Below are 17830 nucleotides of genomic sequence, written 5' to 3'. Positions count from 1 at the left end.
TCAGACTACATTTTATCTCAGTTACAAACTTTTGGAAAAAAAAATAGCATCAGTAGTCTACACATTGTCTACACACCTTTTTGTTCCTCCTATTCCAAATCAACCATAGTGACAAGAAGGGTCAGTTATAGTCAAGCAACATATACTGTAGAAGATTAGTTTCAGGAATGTGATTTAATTTAATTTAATTTTATTTCATATGGCATAGCAGAATACAGCATTATTGCATAAAAGTTCACAGAACAAAATATAAAATGTGCACAAAATATAAAACATTGGCACAGTAGATTATTTTAAAGCATGCAATACTGAGTAAAATTATAAATAGAATTAAGTTATGTATGAGCAGTTACTAGAGTGGCTAAGCCTATGGCCGAATATCTAGATCCTTTAGCCATTGGACAGCAGTGCCCTTAAGATGATGTAGTTCTTGCAGGGAGCCAGGGGACCTTCTGAGGGGGCATTCAGTCACTATGTGATGTAAAGTTTGCGGGACATTCCCGTAGTCACAGTTAGAATTATCAACCTGTGATTTAATGGTTGACTAATTAAGAGATTAGAAGGGACGCGGTGGCGCTGTGGGTTAAACCGTTGAGCTGCCGATCGGAAGGTCAGCGGTTCGAAACCGCGCAGCGGGGTGAGCTCCCATTGCTAGTCCCAGCTCCTGCTCACCTAGCAGTTCGAAAACATGCAAATGTGAGTAGATCAATAGGTACCGCTTTGGCGGGAAGGTAACGGCGTTCCGTGTCGTCATGCTGGCCACATGACCCGGAAAGTGTCTACGGACAAACGCCGGCTCTTCGGCTTTGAAACAGAGATGAGCACCGCCCCCTAGAGTCGGACACGACTGGACTTTACGTCAAGGGAAACCTTTACCTTTAATTAAGAGATATTAGGTAGTCAAGGCTAGATTGTTCAAAGAAAAGATCATCTCAACAAAGCACCATCACAGCATATAAAGGATTACAATGAGAAAACCAAAAGTCTGTTGTTGCAATACTGTTCTACAGTTCTTTGAGGTAGCCACACTGGAATTACCACAAATAATTCTCATTATTGTAAAAATGCTCTTATGTGTTGCAAAAGGTACAGAGAAGGGCAGAACCCTCACAGAATTGTAGCATCCTTCCTAGAAGGAAAACTAAAACATTTGTGGATGCTTAATGCTAGGAGGTAATACAGATTTACAGAGATAAGTTTTTCTTAGAAATCAGGATGATTTAGTGAAACTGATTGGTAACAGATTCAGGAGATACAGAATGGAAGTACTTCTTGAACAACCAGCCTTAGAATTGACAATGAAGATAGCAAAATGATGGGTAGCATCTGCTTTTTAGCATCAACCATCAACAGTAAAGGAACAAGCAGTCAAGAAATATGTCACAGACTGGCACTTGGTAGAGCAGCCATGAAGGCCTTGGAAAGGTTATTCAAATGCCACAATGTGTCTGTACCTACAAAGATCAGAATTGTACAAGCCATGGTATTCCCTGTGATACACTATGGAATAAAGTTGGATTTGAAAGAAGCAGGATAGGAAGAGTATTGACGCCTTTGAACTTTGGTGTTGGAGAAAACTCCTGAGAATACCCTGGTCAGCCAAAAAACAAACTGGTGGATCATTGAACAAGTCAACCCAGAATTCTCACTTGAGGCACAAAATGATCAGGCCCAAATTATCCTACTTTGGACACATTATGTGAAGACCTAGCTCTCTGGAAAAGGCTCTAATGCTGGGAAAGATGGAAGGAAAGAGTAGAAGAGAATGACCAGTAGCAAGGTGCATGGACTCAGTTATGGGGGTGATATCTGCACCGTTGGGAGACTTAAAAAAACAGGTGAGGGATAGATCATTATGGAGATCAATTCAACTGAATTCAATTTCAACTGTGTGGAGTTGAAAATGACTTGATGGCACATAATCAGTCAATCAATCAATCAATCAATCAATTCTTTACAAACTGCATAATTATTTCACTGTCTTCATGGTCATTTGCTTCAACTGACAGTATCATTCCTGGGGATTCTGAGAATTGAAGGCTCCAATAATTTGAAAACTGGGCTGGAGGAAATTACATTATTTTGCTAATAAACCCATATTAAAATTAACAAGTGGAACTTATGTCATCAGATGCGATAGAGTTTTGAATGATTTGCTGGAACTGTTTTAGCCTTTGAGTCCTGCTTGGGGGCTTCCAGAAATGCTATTACTAAAGCTGATTTAATGGCTTCATTTATTTATTTCTTGCATTTATGCCCATCTTTCCACTGGGAATTCCAGGTGTAAATGACTCTCTTCCTTCATTTTATCCACAACAACCATTCTGTGCAGTAGATTGAACTGGGAGAATACTTGACTCAAAGTAACTCTGTAAGGTCCATGATTGAATGGGGATTTAAATATGGTTCTCCCTGGTCCATATCCAGCATCTTAACCACCATACTAGATGGCTGTCTTACCCTGTTGGCTTCTTTGGGAAGCTGGTTGCTGGCCTAGACAGACAGTTGGTCTGATCCAGCAAAACTGATTTTGTACCCCTTCTTTAGATTGTTTTCTTAGATCTTAATACAACCCAGAGGGAGAAGATGTTTCTAACCAAATGCAGTCCAACCTTCCCCATTGTTCTAAATGTCATTTGCCCAGAGGCTGTATCCTCCATCCCAAGACATCTTGGAACATAGCATAATATAGTATGTTTCTGTTTTAAATGTTGCAAATGCTAACCTGGAATCCATGAAAGCCCGAGTTTAATGACTTCAAGTCTCAAAACCATCAAGTTGAATGTATGCATATAATTAATTATTTGTAAAGAAGACGACTTCCGGTAAGGATTCATGATGAACTAGACATCCCTGAAGGAGTGGGGATGGCATTATGGCGGAGATAGGGAGCCAGACAGTGAATTCTGGCCAGTGAAGTCTCTCCAGAAAAAGGAGAAATTGTGAGATTCTCCCACTTGCACTCTGGACAGCTGCTTCTCATGAGTGGACTGAAGGAACTGAGGCTTTTATGGTCAACTTGTGAGTCGAGCAGCTGGGAGTCAAGGGATTTCAATCAAACTCACAGCTGTAATCTAACTTGGACAGTTAATCTAAATTAATCTAACTTGGACACAAGAATAAGGTTCGCCAAGCCTCAGTTCTTAATCACTTTTAGAAATTGCTCTTTAATTGCTTTTCAACTATTAGGAATCTTTGGATCGACAGGTTTTGTAGTACTAGGTGAGTTTCCTTCAATCCTTAGGAAAAGAAGTTTTAAATACAAGTTTAAGGACTTAATTTTTTTCTTTTTTTTTTTTGGAATAAACAGCAAAAGAGTGATTAGAATGTTGATTTTGGAAAACTGTAAATGGACTAAGAGTTCAGATGGATTTGAAATAAGATTTTGAAATTAATCTTTTCCATGGGAAAATGCTGTTGTTTTGAATTCTAAAAAGAAAAAAAAAACATGATAAGATGGGACTTTGAAGGTTGGACACTAGAGGGAACCAGAAGGAACTAAAGGTTACAATTAAAGTAAATTTGACTTTAATTTGACTTACTAATACAGAATGAGCAAAATACTTTAACATGGGATGAAGGATATTTATACAGTGGACCCAGAAGCTAATTTTAAGAGTGTCTGCCTCTATAGATAGACTGTGTTTAAAAGATGTTATGGAAGATGTTACCGGACAAGACAGACTGATCTGAAAGTGGATTTAAAAATGACAGACTACAAGAATGATATGGAAAAGATGCCACGTTGGATATACAAATGAAACCAGCTGATTTCTTAATTATTAACAGGGGTATACAAATAACAAACCAAGAAAGTGACCTGGATAACTTTCCTATATTGGATTTACAAAAGAGGCCTGTTAAAGTTTTGAAGGATTCTGTGAGAAGGGACAAAGAAAAAATGAAAAGAAATCAAGTTCTAAGACATTATTTGAAGGGATTAAAGATCAAGATTGTTAAAAGTAAAAGGAATATACAGTTGGTTTATTTGATCAAAGTTAAAATAGATATCTTGTTATCTCTGGTAACCCTTAATGGACTTTTTATTTATTTATTTATTTTTCAAATTTCTATCACCGCCCATTTCTCCTGAAAAGGGGACTCTTTTGCTGACCAGGACTGAAATGATGAGGTTTTAAGGATTTGTTTATAAATAAGAGATGGGATATGGGAAGAAGAGATCATTTGTTATATTTTAAGAGAAGGTGATAAGTTACTAAAATTGTTTATACTTGTTATGATGAAAGAAGAAGTCATTTCTTTATATATTTCATTTCTTTTTCTTTACTATATTCTTACTTTTTCTTTCTTTTCTTTTCCTTTTTTTAGTTTGTATTTTTTATCTTTTTAATTGTAATGTTTGATAAAGTTATTACTAAAAAAATTATTTGTAAAGAAGAATGGAAAACCAAGCACTGATTTAGGTGAGGGACTTCCGGTGGGGACATGGCTGACTGAACAGCTGTGTCTGTGAGCTCTGCAGACAGAACTGACAGTGGCGGGTTTTTTGTGGGGGAGCTTGGGCAGGCTTTTTCCTGAAGCCCAAGAGCAATTTCACAGAAACAAAACACTTGGAATCATCCTATCTGCCCTCTGGAATGGCAATTTGCAGCCCAAGTATCGCAAACCGTTGTCTGCACCAATCAGGTAAGAGCCACCAGGAAGCTGGGATGTCATCATTTCCAAGCTGCGCTTAAGGGACACTAGGTCGAGCCACCCCATTTCTAAATCACCCAATTTATATATATTTTAAAGTTATGTACCCTAAGAGAGATTTTCTATAGCAAGGAGAAGCGATCTCTCTTAGTGCTTGTTGTTATTTTTGGGATTAATTTTCAAAAATCTTTTAAAGCTTTGGCTTGTTTTCCCATTTGGATATTGAGGAGGATTGAGAATAAATAATTGTCTCCCTGTTATTTTTGTATCGAATTTGAAGGATTTAATTTTTGTACACATTGAATCTGCTGTTTTGAATCTTCAGCTATCTGTTTCCACTTTCCCTGGGAGCTGCTTGTTACCGTACTTTCTCTTATGTCAACAACTTTTGGAAATTTTCCATTAATTCATTAACTGCTACTCTCGCTAGTCATGTATCTAGGTGGCACCATAATCTACTGCCTGAAACATGGAGGATTTCAAGAAGACTTTCTCAGAGTTCCATTCTGAGCTTCACTGTGAGTTTAAACAGATCTGTTATGATACCTGTCAAGCTATTCTGCAAGATATTTGGGACATTGCAGAAAATATCAGCTTTAAAATGTGTCATCTGCCTGAGGACATTGTGGAAGAAGATGCAGATTTTAACAAAGATAGAGATGTTTCTACTGACAGTGAGATTGAAGCTCTTGTTGAAATGCCAGGTGACGATTACATTTTGGTGTTGAAGGGGTTGAAGAGACAGTCTGAGTTGCAAATTACAAATGCAGTTTTTTTTGATGGAATGTTATGGGAAAGAAGAGGCTCTGTTCTGTGGGAGGCTTTTTTGCTGAGAAGTCTGAGTTGCCAAGGTTGGCAGTTGGGCTGTTTGATTTCTGTATGAAAAATGCCTTGTGTGGAATATGGAGATATGTAAATGCTTTGCTTTATTTTGAGGTGGGGTAGAGAACAAGGAATGTTTATTTGGATAGATATTCAGGCTTGTATGATTTTATCTTTCTTTAATGATTTCGATTAAGATTTACTGGACTGCTTTTAAGGTTTGTTTGATTTTTAAGATTTGTAATAATAATTGCTTGGTTTTAGGTTTAATACAGTTAAGGTTGTTATAGTATTATTAGTTATAAAAGTAAACAATTTAAATGTTTTTATAATTTGATTTCTAGTATAGTGGACAGAAATATATAGAAAAGTGTAGGAAGGAAATAATTAAATAAATGTTTTTTTCGGGGGGAAGTTGATTTGGAGGTTTATATATTTTTTCTTTTAATATAAGTGGAAGGAGCAATTGTGTTTAGTGATTTTTATAATGTGCTACTGGAATGATTTATAGAAATAATGTGATCTTGGTTTGATATAGAAAAAGGGATTGATTATGGAAATTGCTGTATATTCTTGTTGTTGAAAGTTGGAAGTTACCTCTTTATGTAATCTCCAAAAATTCTTTTTTCTTGTGTTTCACACTTTTCTAGTTTTTTTTTCTTTTTTTTTCTTTTTTGTAGTTTTTTTCTTTTTGTAGTTTTTATCTTTGTTTCAAACTTAATAAAATTCTTATTTAAAAAAAAGAAAATAGAAGGTGAGTTTACTTAGCTCAGGTATGGGAAACTGGTGGTCTTCTGAAGATTGATGAATTAAATCCCCAGCTTCTTACTCCCTGATCATCATGGCACCCGTGGGGAATCCGTGACATTGGAAGAACCATGGATTCTCAATTCCTGGCTTAAATCTAGTCTCAAGTGCTGGAAGTGAGAGGGGATGTATTAGCCAGCTAAATCTCTATGTATAGATGTGTGTCTGCATAATTTTTGTAAAGACCTGAAGCAACTTTGGCTGATGGAAGAGTTCAGAACCAACTTTTGTGAGTCAGCCATAGATAGGGGGAAACAAAGGGGTGCTTTGGGCTAAATTTTAGCTTTTGACTCATCTAGACTCAATCTGTCCACACTATTTTACATGTGTTATTTTTAAGGACTCATCCTACTGTCTCTGCTACAGGACGGGAGAAAACTGTTTCCAGCACCTTTACCTAAAACTTTACCACCTGCTGCCCCAGTTAAACAGAGGTCTGTTCAGGAACTAGAAGCAGAGAAACTAGCAGCCGTTTCACCATTTACAAAAACAATGACCTCAGCCGGAGTATATACGGCAGGTATTTCGAAATGTTATATTTATTTTCTCTCTCTCTCTCTCTCTCTCTCTTAAAGTAAGAATTCCTTTCTCAAAGTTCATTGTAGTGTGCATTAAGAAATTTGCTAAAGGAATCATAATTAAAAAATGAGACATCATCTCAAAAGTCCATTAAAAATATCTGCTACATTGCTGCTAGTATCCTGTAGCCAAGGAGCCCACCCCAGACAGAGCTGATAGAATGGGTTGACTTTGATTAAAACATCGGTGGGTGTGGCCTGCTATTTTCCACTTTGGAATCCACAGCCAAGTTCACTCAGTTTACTAATCTTAAGCAGTAACAAAAAGCTATAAGGTGGGACAGGTGAATAGGCAGAATCTAATTCCAAACTGTCAGTTATTTCCTTGTAGGACTTGATCCTTGCTAAACTTGAATGAAAGATTTCATCATCTCATTTTCCTCAGTGCTTAATACCAGACTTTAGGAATGTTTTCATATACAATTAACTTATGGAATTTATCCCCCTAAAATATTGTGATGGCTTTCAGTTCTATCATCCATTTCTGCTGGCCAGGTTCCTAGGATTAAGTTTAAAATAAGGTTATGTAAATACAGGGAGTTAAATTGCATGCATCCCTATAAATATCTAATGAGTGTTTGATAGAAAGTCCTTTGAAGTAAGACTGTATGGGACTTCAGTTTTAATAGTAGTTAAGGCTGATAATTAAGAATGGAATTTCTGTATTTGGAGAAAATGCAACTGATTGTTAGTTGGACTGGAGATCACCCTCAAACGATTGCTCCTTGTCCATGTCTTGCTTTGTGATAATGCTGCACTGAAATCTGCCTTGCCATTTCTCAAAAATGTTCTCTGCCTATGAAAGAGGCATCTGTTTTTCTACCTTTTTGTCACAAAAGTTTAGAAATTATTTCAAGTTTTCCTTGAATGTAGTCTTGAACTGATTTGATTGTTGGAGGTGATACGTGGGCTCCTTCTGATGCTATTCTTTTCTGTGACACATCTTTCCAGTCTCTGGAGCTACCCACACTTCTCAATCAGAGAAAGCCCTTTTGGGGGACCTCCGTTATGATGCCTTCCCTTGAGATTAATGGAAGCAGAGAAATAGTGGTTCATTTGAAGAGAGGATTATATAATGAAAGACAGGACATTCACTCACATCTTTAGCCTCCTAATCACTAAATAAGTGCAAGAACACTGCCGTGCACCTTGGAAATTTCACTGAAATGTTCTCCCTTGGGAGGGGGGGAAATCAAAATCTCTTTCATTAAACTGAACAAAAAGTGGTGGGAAAAAATGCAGGGTTTCTTTTTTCTTTGTAAAGCATTGGTTTGTGACCTTCCAGGGGTGTCCTGAATAAACATTCTGTGTGATATGTATTTATCTTTGCCCAATTCTGCTGCCACATTCTTTCTGAGGAATGCAGCAGCAGTTCAGGCCGATTTTTAATTCCCATCTGTTCAGTAATTTTCTTTATCTGAGGCAGGTTGCCTTACTTTCAAAAATACCAGCTTTGAGGAATGAGGGAGGGAATGGCAAAATGCTTTAGTGGAAGCTGTAAAAGGTATTATTCCAACCATATGTTTGAGCACAGCTCTGGTACATTCTTTTCTGAGAATGGGAAGGAAAATCATGTTTTAAGAATTGACTGTTCATGCCTTTAGAATATGGAAAACCTCTGGCAATCAGGCTATGGAAAAGCAAGCACTTTATGATGCTTGCAACAGGCCAATTATACCATCTCAGTGAATTAAGAAATTAAACTGTGATATCTATCTATCTATCTATCTCTATCTACGTACCTACGTACCTACCTACGTACCTACCTACCTACCTATCATTGTTACAAGTTGGTTTTGCAGAACAAAGATATTGACATTTAATTATCCATATTTTATTTGGTACATAGAAATGGCATATAATTAAAATTTAAAATGTTTTCCTTGGTATTGAACTGATTTACATGTGGAATTTCCTCAGCATTCATCGACTATGGGTCCAGGTGGTCAATTGTACATGTGAATGGTCCAACCTAGACAGAATAGTCCAGGATAAAGGAGTAGGCAAGGGAAAGACAAAACTGGGTTTAATGTAATGAATGGTACACAGCTAATTTGCATAATTCCCATGCAGTCCATGTGTGTACCTTCTATCAATTCAGTAGTTATCTTTGGAGAGGTTCAAGGGACCACACCCAAGAATTTGCAAATCACCTAAAAATTTTTTTAAAAAGCCATAGGTTGGTCCACCAGATTAGGATTATATTGTATCAAAGAATAATATAGGGCAGTCACCCCCAGCCTGATCCTCCAGATGCTGGACTACAGTACCCATGGTAGCTGGGAAACCCAAGCAGTGTAGTGAAATGCATCTGGAAGTTGCCTAGTCTGGGGAAGGCTGATATATAGGAGCAGGAGAAGGTAACTGCAGCTTTTTCTCATTGGATATTGTTGAAATTCCTGTGTGGTCTGCCTCTTTTAACATTTTTCAGATGCTATAATAGAAGCCTTTTCTCCAAAGCGAGTAAAGAAATCAATGGGAACGTTGGAGCCGTTTTTCATTTTGTAATTCTTGGGACATTGTCCCTTGAAGGTTTGTTCAAACAACATTTTTGTCATGTCTAAAACGTTATTTCTTGGCATTTCCACATCCGGAGGCCAAAGTATTCTGGAACAGACAACTTGGCTAAGTGAATTTTAACCAGACAAGTCAACATTTGGGGGGAAAAAGGGGGAATGTGAATTACATCCATAAAGTCTTCATATCCTTTCTTCCTAGGCCTGTTTTTATTGTCAAGGTTAAAATGTCAGAAACAGGGATGGACCCTAACCAGGGCATCTTTTGGGGGGGGAAGTGCTTTCTTGAGTATCCTAAGTGCTTGTTGTTTTCTTTAGGTCTGACATCAGTTTTAGGGTTGGGCTTCGTCTCTCCCAATTCTGCCTTTACCCAAATGGTGACCACCTTTGGTCTTGCTGGAATTGTGGGCTACCACACAGTCTGGGGTGTTACACCTGCTCTTCACTCGCCTCTCATGTCAGTGACCAATGCGATCTCTGGTATGTCCAGCCTTTGCTTTGCTATTCTTTGTTTTAATACTTGGTGTAGTAATGATTGTACAGCAGCTTTGTGAATAAAATGAAAACAAAGTTCCTTTTCCTTAAAGGTCTAACAGCCAAGAAGGGCCACATCTGTATCTTTCTTCTTGAACTTGGTAATTTTCTAGCTGCAGCCACTTCTCTGCTGTTGAGTGCCTGTTATTTTTAGGTTGCATGATGGTAGCTCGTTTTTCAGCATCAGCAAGTTTCTCCACATTTCCAGGTTCCTGAAGGTCATCTCAGGGAATCTCAGGATTGAGTTTGCTTAATTCTTATGAGAGCTGTTCCCCTTACAGACTTTTTGTGTGAAACAGAAAACAATGAACTTACGATTTATGGTTTTGATAATTAGACTGAATTGATTATAGAAAGGAGGTATGTTGTAACCATAGACTAAGAGGTAGACTTATAATTGTACTTACAGCTGCTGTAAAGAAAATCGGAAGCTACTTCTTTGTATCTTGTTTCTTTCTTTTCTATTTTTCTTTTACTTTTTTTCTTGAACTGTTAGCTTTCTCTTTGATTTCCTTCCTTCCTTCCTTCCTTCCTCCTCCCTCCCTCCCTCCCTCTTTCTTTCTTTCTTTCTTTCTTTCTTTCTTTCTTTCTTTCTTTCTTTCTTTCTTTCTTTCTTTCTTCTTACTATATATTAGTTTGTATTAGTTTATTTTCTTTCTAAAATTATTTTAAAAAATTATTGTGAGAATTGTTGGTGGTTAAAGATTTTGACTATTGTTCTCCTGCCCACATCGTCTCACAAGATCACACCATGATTTTAGTGGCTGAAAAAAAAAAGGCTAAACTTTGCTGTAACCCATATAAACTGGGCCACTTCTTTGATAGGGTAGCTGTTTCTATAAAGCCTAGACTTGGCTGGAATTACACTTTGTACTAATTGATAATGGGAGTTGCTTGACTTTGCCTTAGTTGTTCTGGTTTGTAAACCATTGGTTAGGTTTTTATATGCCATGTGAACCTAGCCAATTACGGTTTATTCAATAAACTCTGGTTAACAGAAGACATGGCTAAGCATAAAAATGTGAAGCCAGATTTTGAATTAAATTTAACAAGACAGGTGTTACAAAAATAAACCTGAAATCACTGTAATGTAGGATATCAATATTTGAGATTTGCTTAGTTTTTAAAAAAAGTTTCTACTGACTAAGGTATTTCAAATGTTAGATCATGAAGAAGCACTGGGGATGTAGCACTTTGTGTAGCTTGGGTAGCAAATTAAAAAAAAATATTCTTATTTATTGGTTTGTTTATACAAATAAATAAATAAATAAATGCTCTTTTCATTGGGATCAAACATTTTCCTAGGCTGCCTCTAATCTACTTGCTCAGAAGACGAGCTAAGAGATGTTGACAGTTTGAGTAGTCAACCATATTCAACCACAACAGGAAACATCTGCTATAGGATGGAAGGTTTTTGAGGAGGGATGGCTAACTCTTCATTCCTTAACTGTCTCACAACAGGTTCTTTTATTTTTCCTTTAGGACTTACTGCTGTGGGCGGTTTGGTGTTGATGGGGGGATCTTACCTGCCTTCCAGTATACCTCAGACATTAGCTTTACTGGCTGCCTTTGTCTCCTCGGTCAATATTGCAGGTAACAAATTCACAAAGTGCATGTTCACCATTTAGAATAAACATTTCTATTTCGCTCTGGCCATGGCTACCATTTCCAGAGCCAACTTTCTATCTTGGTGTCCAGGGACATCATGTTAGGAATCCCACTGTTTCAGGATTGATTCCTAGCCTACATTTGCCAGGAGTTAGCCAGGTACAAATGAATTCTTTGTTTCCATCTGATACTTCTGCTTCATCTTGACAATTTGTATTTCCCCCCAAACAGGTGGTTTTTTAATTACTCAGCGGATGCTGGATATGTTTAAGCGCCCAACAGACCCACCTGAGTATAATTACCTCTACCTTCTCCCTGGAACGGTCTTTGTTGGTGGATATGGTGCATCCCTGCTTGGTGGATACAGTATTGAGCAGGTCAGAAATCCATGCCAGTTTTTAGGGCCTGTTTGTACAGAACCAAGCTAACAGGTCAATATTGAAGAACAGCTTCTACTAGGCCAAAGTTTTTCCAGATTCGTTAGTACTAGTGAAACATGTTTTTCAAGCAATGTAATGAAAAAACAGTTCATTTGGTTCATGTTCTCTGCATCTCCGAATCATGTAAACAAATGTTTATAACAAACATGATGGGTGTGTCTCTATGCTCAGCTTCTGCTTTCAGCACAAAACAAGAAAGCAAAACTGCCCCACCCCGCCCCCAGTCAATAGTTTCAACCTTAATTTCTTGCTTAGGCTGACCATACATCCCATTTTGAATGGGACAGTCCCAGTTTTTTAACATTTCCAGACCGTCCCGTTGTTTTAATATAAATGTCTGTTTTGTCCCGTTTTCTTAAAATCCTTACTTAAAGATTTGAAAGTTCCTGCGAACTTGTCAGTATGCAGTCTGACTTTGAGTGGAAGGAGGGGGAGCTCAGCAGAAACAGTGGGAAAAAAGCTGCAGAGCTCAACCCAGCGGGAAACCTTAAAATAAAAAAACAGGATCAGCTGATAGGCGGTGATCAAAGGGCGAGCTGATTGGCTCCTGCCTTGAAAGGGAGGGAAGAAAAGAATGTAAAAGCACGGCCAGAGGAGGAATGGCTTGTCAGGGACAACCGTTCACTAGACTCTCCAGCCCAGTCTTGCCTCTCTCAAACGAAGGAATCCAAAGATTCCCAGCCTGACAAAACCAGAGAAGTTCCTGCCTGCTGATCCAGCCCGTCGCCCAGCCTTGCCCCATTTTGCCATCCCAATGTCCCGTTTTTAACCCCATTCTGTTTTGCCATCCCAATTTCCCACTTTTGTCTCAAGGAAATATGGTCAGCCTATTCTTGCTAGATGCAAAAAGGAAGCCAACAACTTGGGCTACTTGTGTGAGATAATTTATGGTAATGGAGGCTAGCCAATGAAACACTCAGTATTGTCTTCGGCTAAGTGCACAGAAGTTTGTGAGATCTTAAGAAAGAGGTGAGCATGACTTATGCTCGTTCATAAATTATGTCAAATGTATGCAGAGCCTTTTATTCTGGTCTTTGGTGTGCTTGGAGTCTCCTGTAGCCAATCGGGCTGCTTTCTCCTTTGTGAGCTTTTCAGCCTGTCTTTGGTGCGCGCTGATTGGAGGATTCAAATCCTCCCCCAAATCTTTCCCAATCAGCACCATGGATTCTTCCTGCGCTGCTGACTCATCCTGGAGTTTTGTTTTCCCAATTTCAGCCCAGTAAGTTTCACTTTCCGAGTCAGAGGCAGGTGAGGCAGGCTTGACAGCCACAATAACAGAATCTTGCAGGTCTGATTGTGCTGTACCTCCTTCCCCCTCTTATATTCCAGTGAATCAGGGAAGTATCTGCCTGCACCACTTTCAGATGTTATCTCATTGTTCTGGACTTTAAAAATGCTTCAGCCCCTTTTGCCTAGGTAATGCTTCTTGCATATTTCCATCAAGGTCATCTTCCTTACTCTCCACAACAGCAGAGAATTAGTTGCCTTCTGTCTTGAGTCCAAGGCTGCATTTCAAAAAGTGGTTTGTGCTAGGGCTAAAATCGGCAGAGCTAAGACAAAACTAAACAGAATGTAAATTAGATTAAATACAGTTAGTCTAATCACTCCCACATGTATTTAATATTTTCCCCTCGCTATTATGTTAAAGTTACCATTCAGGGGCAACTTTTGAAGGAACTCTGGAGGCTGCACTCCTTGCTTTGGTGGTTTGGATTCAACCTCAGAGCCATGGATTGTCAACCCCCAATTTAGAGGGTAAACCTGGTTTAGAGGAACTTGGCAAACTCAGTCTGTCCCACGGTCTTGCCTGTGAACTAGCTGTTGATGAAGTGTTCCAGCAAACACATGAGCTTTTGGTCTTTGCCCCTCCTTTAAATATCTTTCAGCTATTCTCCAAATTCAGGACACATCCTCCAACCCATTATTCTGCCTTTTGTGTAGAAATAAAACATGGGCTGAGGGAAGCTGAGCTCCCGTCCTCTCCCTCTCTTCAGCCTGTTCACTTGTGGAGGCTCTTTGGACGAGATCTGTCATGTTCCAGAATGTGTGGTTTAAACATACATTCCATGTGTTTAAAGCTGCCTTTCCATGCTGGCTAGGAATTTTGGCAGTTCACATTCTAGCCCTCCTGGAGGGCAGCAATAGACCTGGCTAATCAGTTCCTTTTCAGCCTCCTGTGCAATGTAAGTCTTCACTGGTCGCCTTGCACTAAGGTGCTGTGTGCCTGTGTGTTTTGCAGCCCAGCTCCAGGCCTTTCTGAAATTTTAGAGATAGCATCTCTGCTTTCAAAACTCAGATGTAGATGTGGATTTGTATACAGAACATCGCTCGTGGGGTACATTAGATAACCGACTCCACTCCCACTTGCCCTCCCTATTGTGCACCTGGTTTTGATCAGAGCACCTTGGGTTTTTTAATGCATACATGCGTGAGCACACACTATCTTTGCGTGCTCTGATTTAGAGTTTTCACTTTGGGGTCTGCCATCTGACTTTCACCAGTCTCCTAGGTGGGGGTGTGAGGGGCTTCATTGCAAGTCTGGTAAATTTCTTTTGAATGTAAAAGTAATGCCAGACTGTTCTGACTTGAGAAAAAGTAGCGCCTACTAATCAAATGCAGGGAGAAGGGCCATATGTTACATATAAATGCATGGTCATGCCAGGTTTTCCAAACATCTTGCTATGTATCAAAACCTTAAAAAAAAATCAAAGTAGGAATGACAAATGGGCTGAGATGATCTCACAGCACTGGTATCTTCAAAATGCATTTGAACTGGTGGTCTGTAGTTCTTCTCTGGTGGTGAATCCTTTTTTTAAAAAAATACTTGCTGCAGGAGAGGCAGAATAAATCCAGCAAGACTGGCTTTACTAAGTCATTTGAATTTAGAGCTCATCAATTCATCCATACTTACCCTCTGCCAGGCAGAGTACAACAGCGAGGCGGTTTTCCAGTTTACTCACACGCAGGTTTCTTTGCATAAAACTTTGGAGGCTTCCTCTGGAAGATTTTGAAAAGCAGAGAAAGGGAAAGTCAAAAATGTGTATTTAGAGAAGTAAACAAAGCATTCAGATACATATGATATTTTGGAAAAGTGTAACAGAGTGTACAAAGTAATGTAGATTGGGCACCACAAAGAAACAGTTTAGTTTCTGCCTGCCTCCCTCCCCTTCCTCCCTCCTTCCCTCCCTCTCCTTCCTTCCTCCCTCCCTCCCTTCCCTGTCTCTCCTCCCTCCCTCCCTTCCCTGTCTCTCCTTCCTTCCTTCCTTCCTTCCTTCCTTCCTTCCTTCCTTCCTTCCCTGTCTCTCCTCCCTCCCTCCCTCCCTCCCTCCCTTCCCTGTCTCTCCTCCCTCCCTCCCTCCCTTCCCTGTCTCTCCTTCCTTCCTTCCTTCCTCCCTCCCTCCCTCCCTGCCTCCCTCAGACAGAATCCTGAATGCCCTATAACTTGGCATATTTCAGAGGCAACAATGTGAGATAGTCTTCTCTTGTCACATGACTACTCCTGACTCTTCAGTTTTGGTTTAATTGTTGAAAGAAGACACCAGGCAAATGTAGTGATTCTCTCTCTCTATTAAAAGTTCTTATCAGTGGTATGCAGTTTTTTCCCCTTCATTTTCTCCTAGAAGTTCTCATTTAATCTGATGAAAGGCAGTTAGCTTTTAAAACTTTTTATGAAGGAAAACAGTTGGGGGGCATTCTCAAGGATGGAGTATAGTGTCCTTATATGTAATGAATGACCAGGTGGCCAAGGATTTTGTATGAACATCTTGTATTTCATTGCAAAATCTTCTCTCCAGCAATTTGCAGCCTCTCTGGCTTTCTATGCTGTCCGTAAATTACAATGGAAAACATCAGGATGGAACTCCTCCTATGATGCTTTTTCAGTGGGATGTGTGGGCAACTGGGAAGGCTTCAGAGTAATGGAAAGATGCTTCACAGAAAATAATGCACCAGTAACTCTCCCTACAATTTCCAACAATCCAATCGCCTTAAAATTCCCACCAAGAGAAACTCTAAAGAAATTCTCAAGCAGCCCGCAACTAAGGTAGAAAAACAGAGGCCTCTGTGTGGAAGAAAAAAACCTAGAAATTGGAAGGCAGATTTTGGTCCAGCATTACTATCGGCACCTGTAGACATTCTATTTATTTATTATTTAAATTTATATCACTGCCCATCTCCCCCCAACGGGGGACTCTGGGCAGTTTACAATAAAAGTAATAATAAAAACATATAAGCCTAATTACAGTCTAAAAATATAAATAATTATATTTTTATAATTATATAAATATAAAAAATATAAAAATATAAATAATATAAAAATATAAAAATATAAATAATTATATTTTATAATATATAAACAATTTCTATATTTCTATAAACAATAAATAATTATTTATATAAATAGATTATGTCAATAATAATATCAATAACATGCCACATGTAACTGAATCATAGACTTGCTAATAGCTTGGTGCAGAGGAGGTAGTATGGCAAGTAGAACGTCAACCGAGGTTGAAGCCAATACCAACTTTTCCCCTTACATGCTTTGCTTCCCTCCCTCCCTCCCTCTCTCCCTCTCTCTCTCCTTCTCTGCAGATGATATATCTGGGCTCTGGACTTTGCTGTGTAGGTGCCTTAGCTGGCTTATCTAGTCAGAGCACTTCACGGCTTGGCAATGCCCTTGGAATGATGGGAGTTGCGGCTGGTATTGCAGCGACTCTGGGCGCTTTGAAACCCTCCCCGGAAGTGCTGGCCCAGATGTCCACAGCCATGGCCTTGGGAGGCACCATAGGTGAGCCTTTAACAAGTGGATTGGATCCATGCTGCTGTTTGGGTACAGAAAAACAATTCTTTCCAATTCCTTTACAAGATTGCTTGTGGTGGTTATAAGATGATCTTGATACTCGGGCATCAAGTATTGTTTCGGGGTCATAAGGTATATTTAATTCCAAGAGGTGGCACTCTTGAGTAAGAAAAAACGACAGCATGAGGAGGTGAGAAATGTACATTGTAAATGTAGGAAACATTTCATCTGGAACCAAGCGTGCCAGCCCATTGCTACCAAACAAAGTAGTTTTCATGTCAGTAATGTTTATTCACAAATGTCATGTTACTTCCTTCTTTAGACTTCTCACAGTGCCCTCATTTACGCAGCAGGATTTGCGAATTAACATGAAACACGGAGGGTGCAGGGAGAAGACGAATCTGCTCTACCCACAAAATCCAAACTGTTGTAAACATGCTCTGAAACAGATTTGTGTGAAATCTTATTTTAGTCCCACATTGGCACCAGCTAGTGGAAAATCAGGTTTTCCAGCTTGCTTGCTTATTTATTTATAAAAACAACCTACCACTTCTCATTTAAAAAACAAAAGCAGTTCACATTTTAAAAATGTTAGGCAATCAGATCGAATGTAAAAGTATAAACGCAATAAAGCTCATGATTTATTTAAATACCTTGTGCAATCTGGAGAAAGCTGCCTGAGATTCGCCATCTGGGTAAGCCTTCTAAAATTGAAAAAGGGCTTGACCTCTGTTCAGGTTTATGAGCCACGCAATAATCGCGTGAAGATTTGTGTGTAGTTTTTCTAGTTGTTTTCTGTATACATGGATAATCCTTCTGCTTGAAATGGATCACTGGGTCAGTATACAGTAACATTTTCTCCTCAATCAACTCAGCAAAAATAATCAGCTCCTTTTAAAGTCACCCAAAGCCACGGGGCTGGATCTCCTGAGATATGAACCTCTGTGGAAAAGTGCAGAGGAAGTTTGAATTCATAGAATGGTGGATGTGTTCATACGAAGAGGCCATATCGGAATTGCCTAGCTACGCTTCCAAGGCTTGTGTGATGATTTTTTTTTTAAAATATTC

The 17830-nt window shown here is 39.0% G+C and overlaps 2 protein-coding genes across 2 annotated transcripts in view; both read left to right on the top strand.

Annotated features, from left to right (window-relative positions):
- The window catches only part of LOC134504781 (nicotinamide riboside kinase 2-like), a 256317-nt gene that overhangs the window by 180773 nt on the left and 57714 nt on the right, over nt 1–17830 (top strand). The window lies entirely within an intron of this gene.
- The window catches only part of LOC134504809 (NAD(P) transhydrogenase, mitochondrial-like), a 62308-nt gene that overhangs the window by 26236 nt on the left and 18242 nt on the right, over nt 1–17830 (top strand). The window contains exons 10-14 of the mRNA XM_063314197.1: nt 6652–6805; nt 9698–9859; nt 11396–11506; nt 11753–11898; nt 16555–16750. Of these exons, the coding sequence (XP_063170267.1) occupies nt 6652–6805; nt 9698–9859; nt 11396–11506; nt 11753–11898; nt 16555–16750 (769 nt within the window). The remainder of the gene's footprint in view (nt 1–6651; nt 6806–9697; nt 9860–11395; nt 11507–11752; nt 11899–16554; nt 16751–17830) is intronic.

The sequence above is a fragment of the Candoia aspera genome, chromosome 13 (assembly GCF_035149785.1).
Source record: "Candoia aspera isolate rCanAsp1 chromosome 13, rCanAsp1.hap2, whole genome shotgun sequence".
Taxonomy (NCBI): domain Eukaryota; kingdom Metazoa; phylum Chordata; class Lepidosauria; order Squamata; family Boidae; genus Candoia; species Candoia aspera.
The sequence above is the reverse complement of the archived record's forward strand: the minus strand, read 5'-3'. Positions and strand labels throughout refer to the sequence as shown.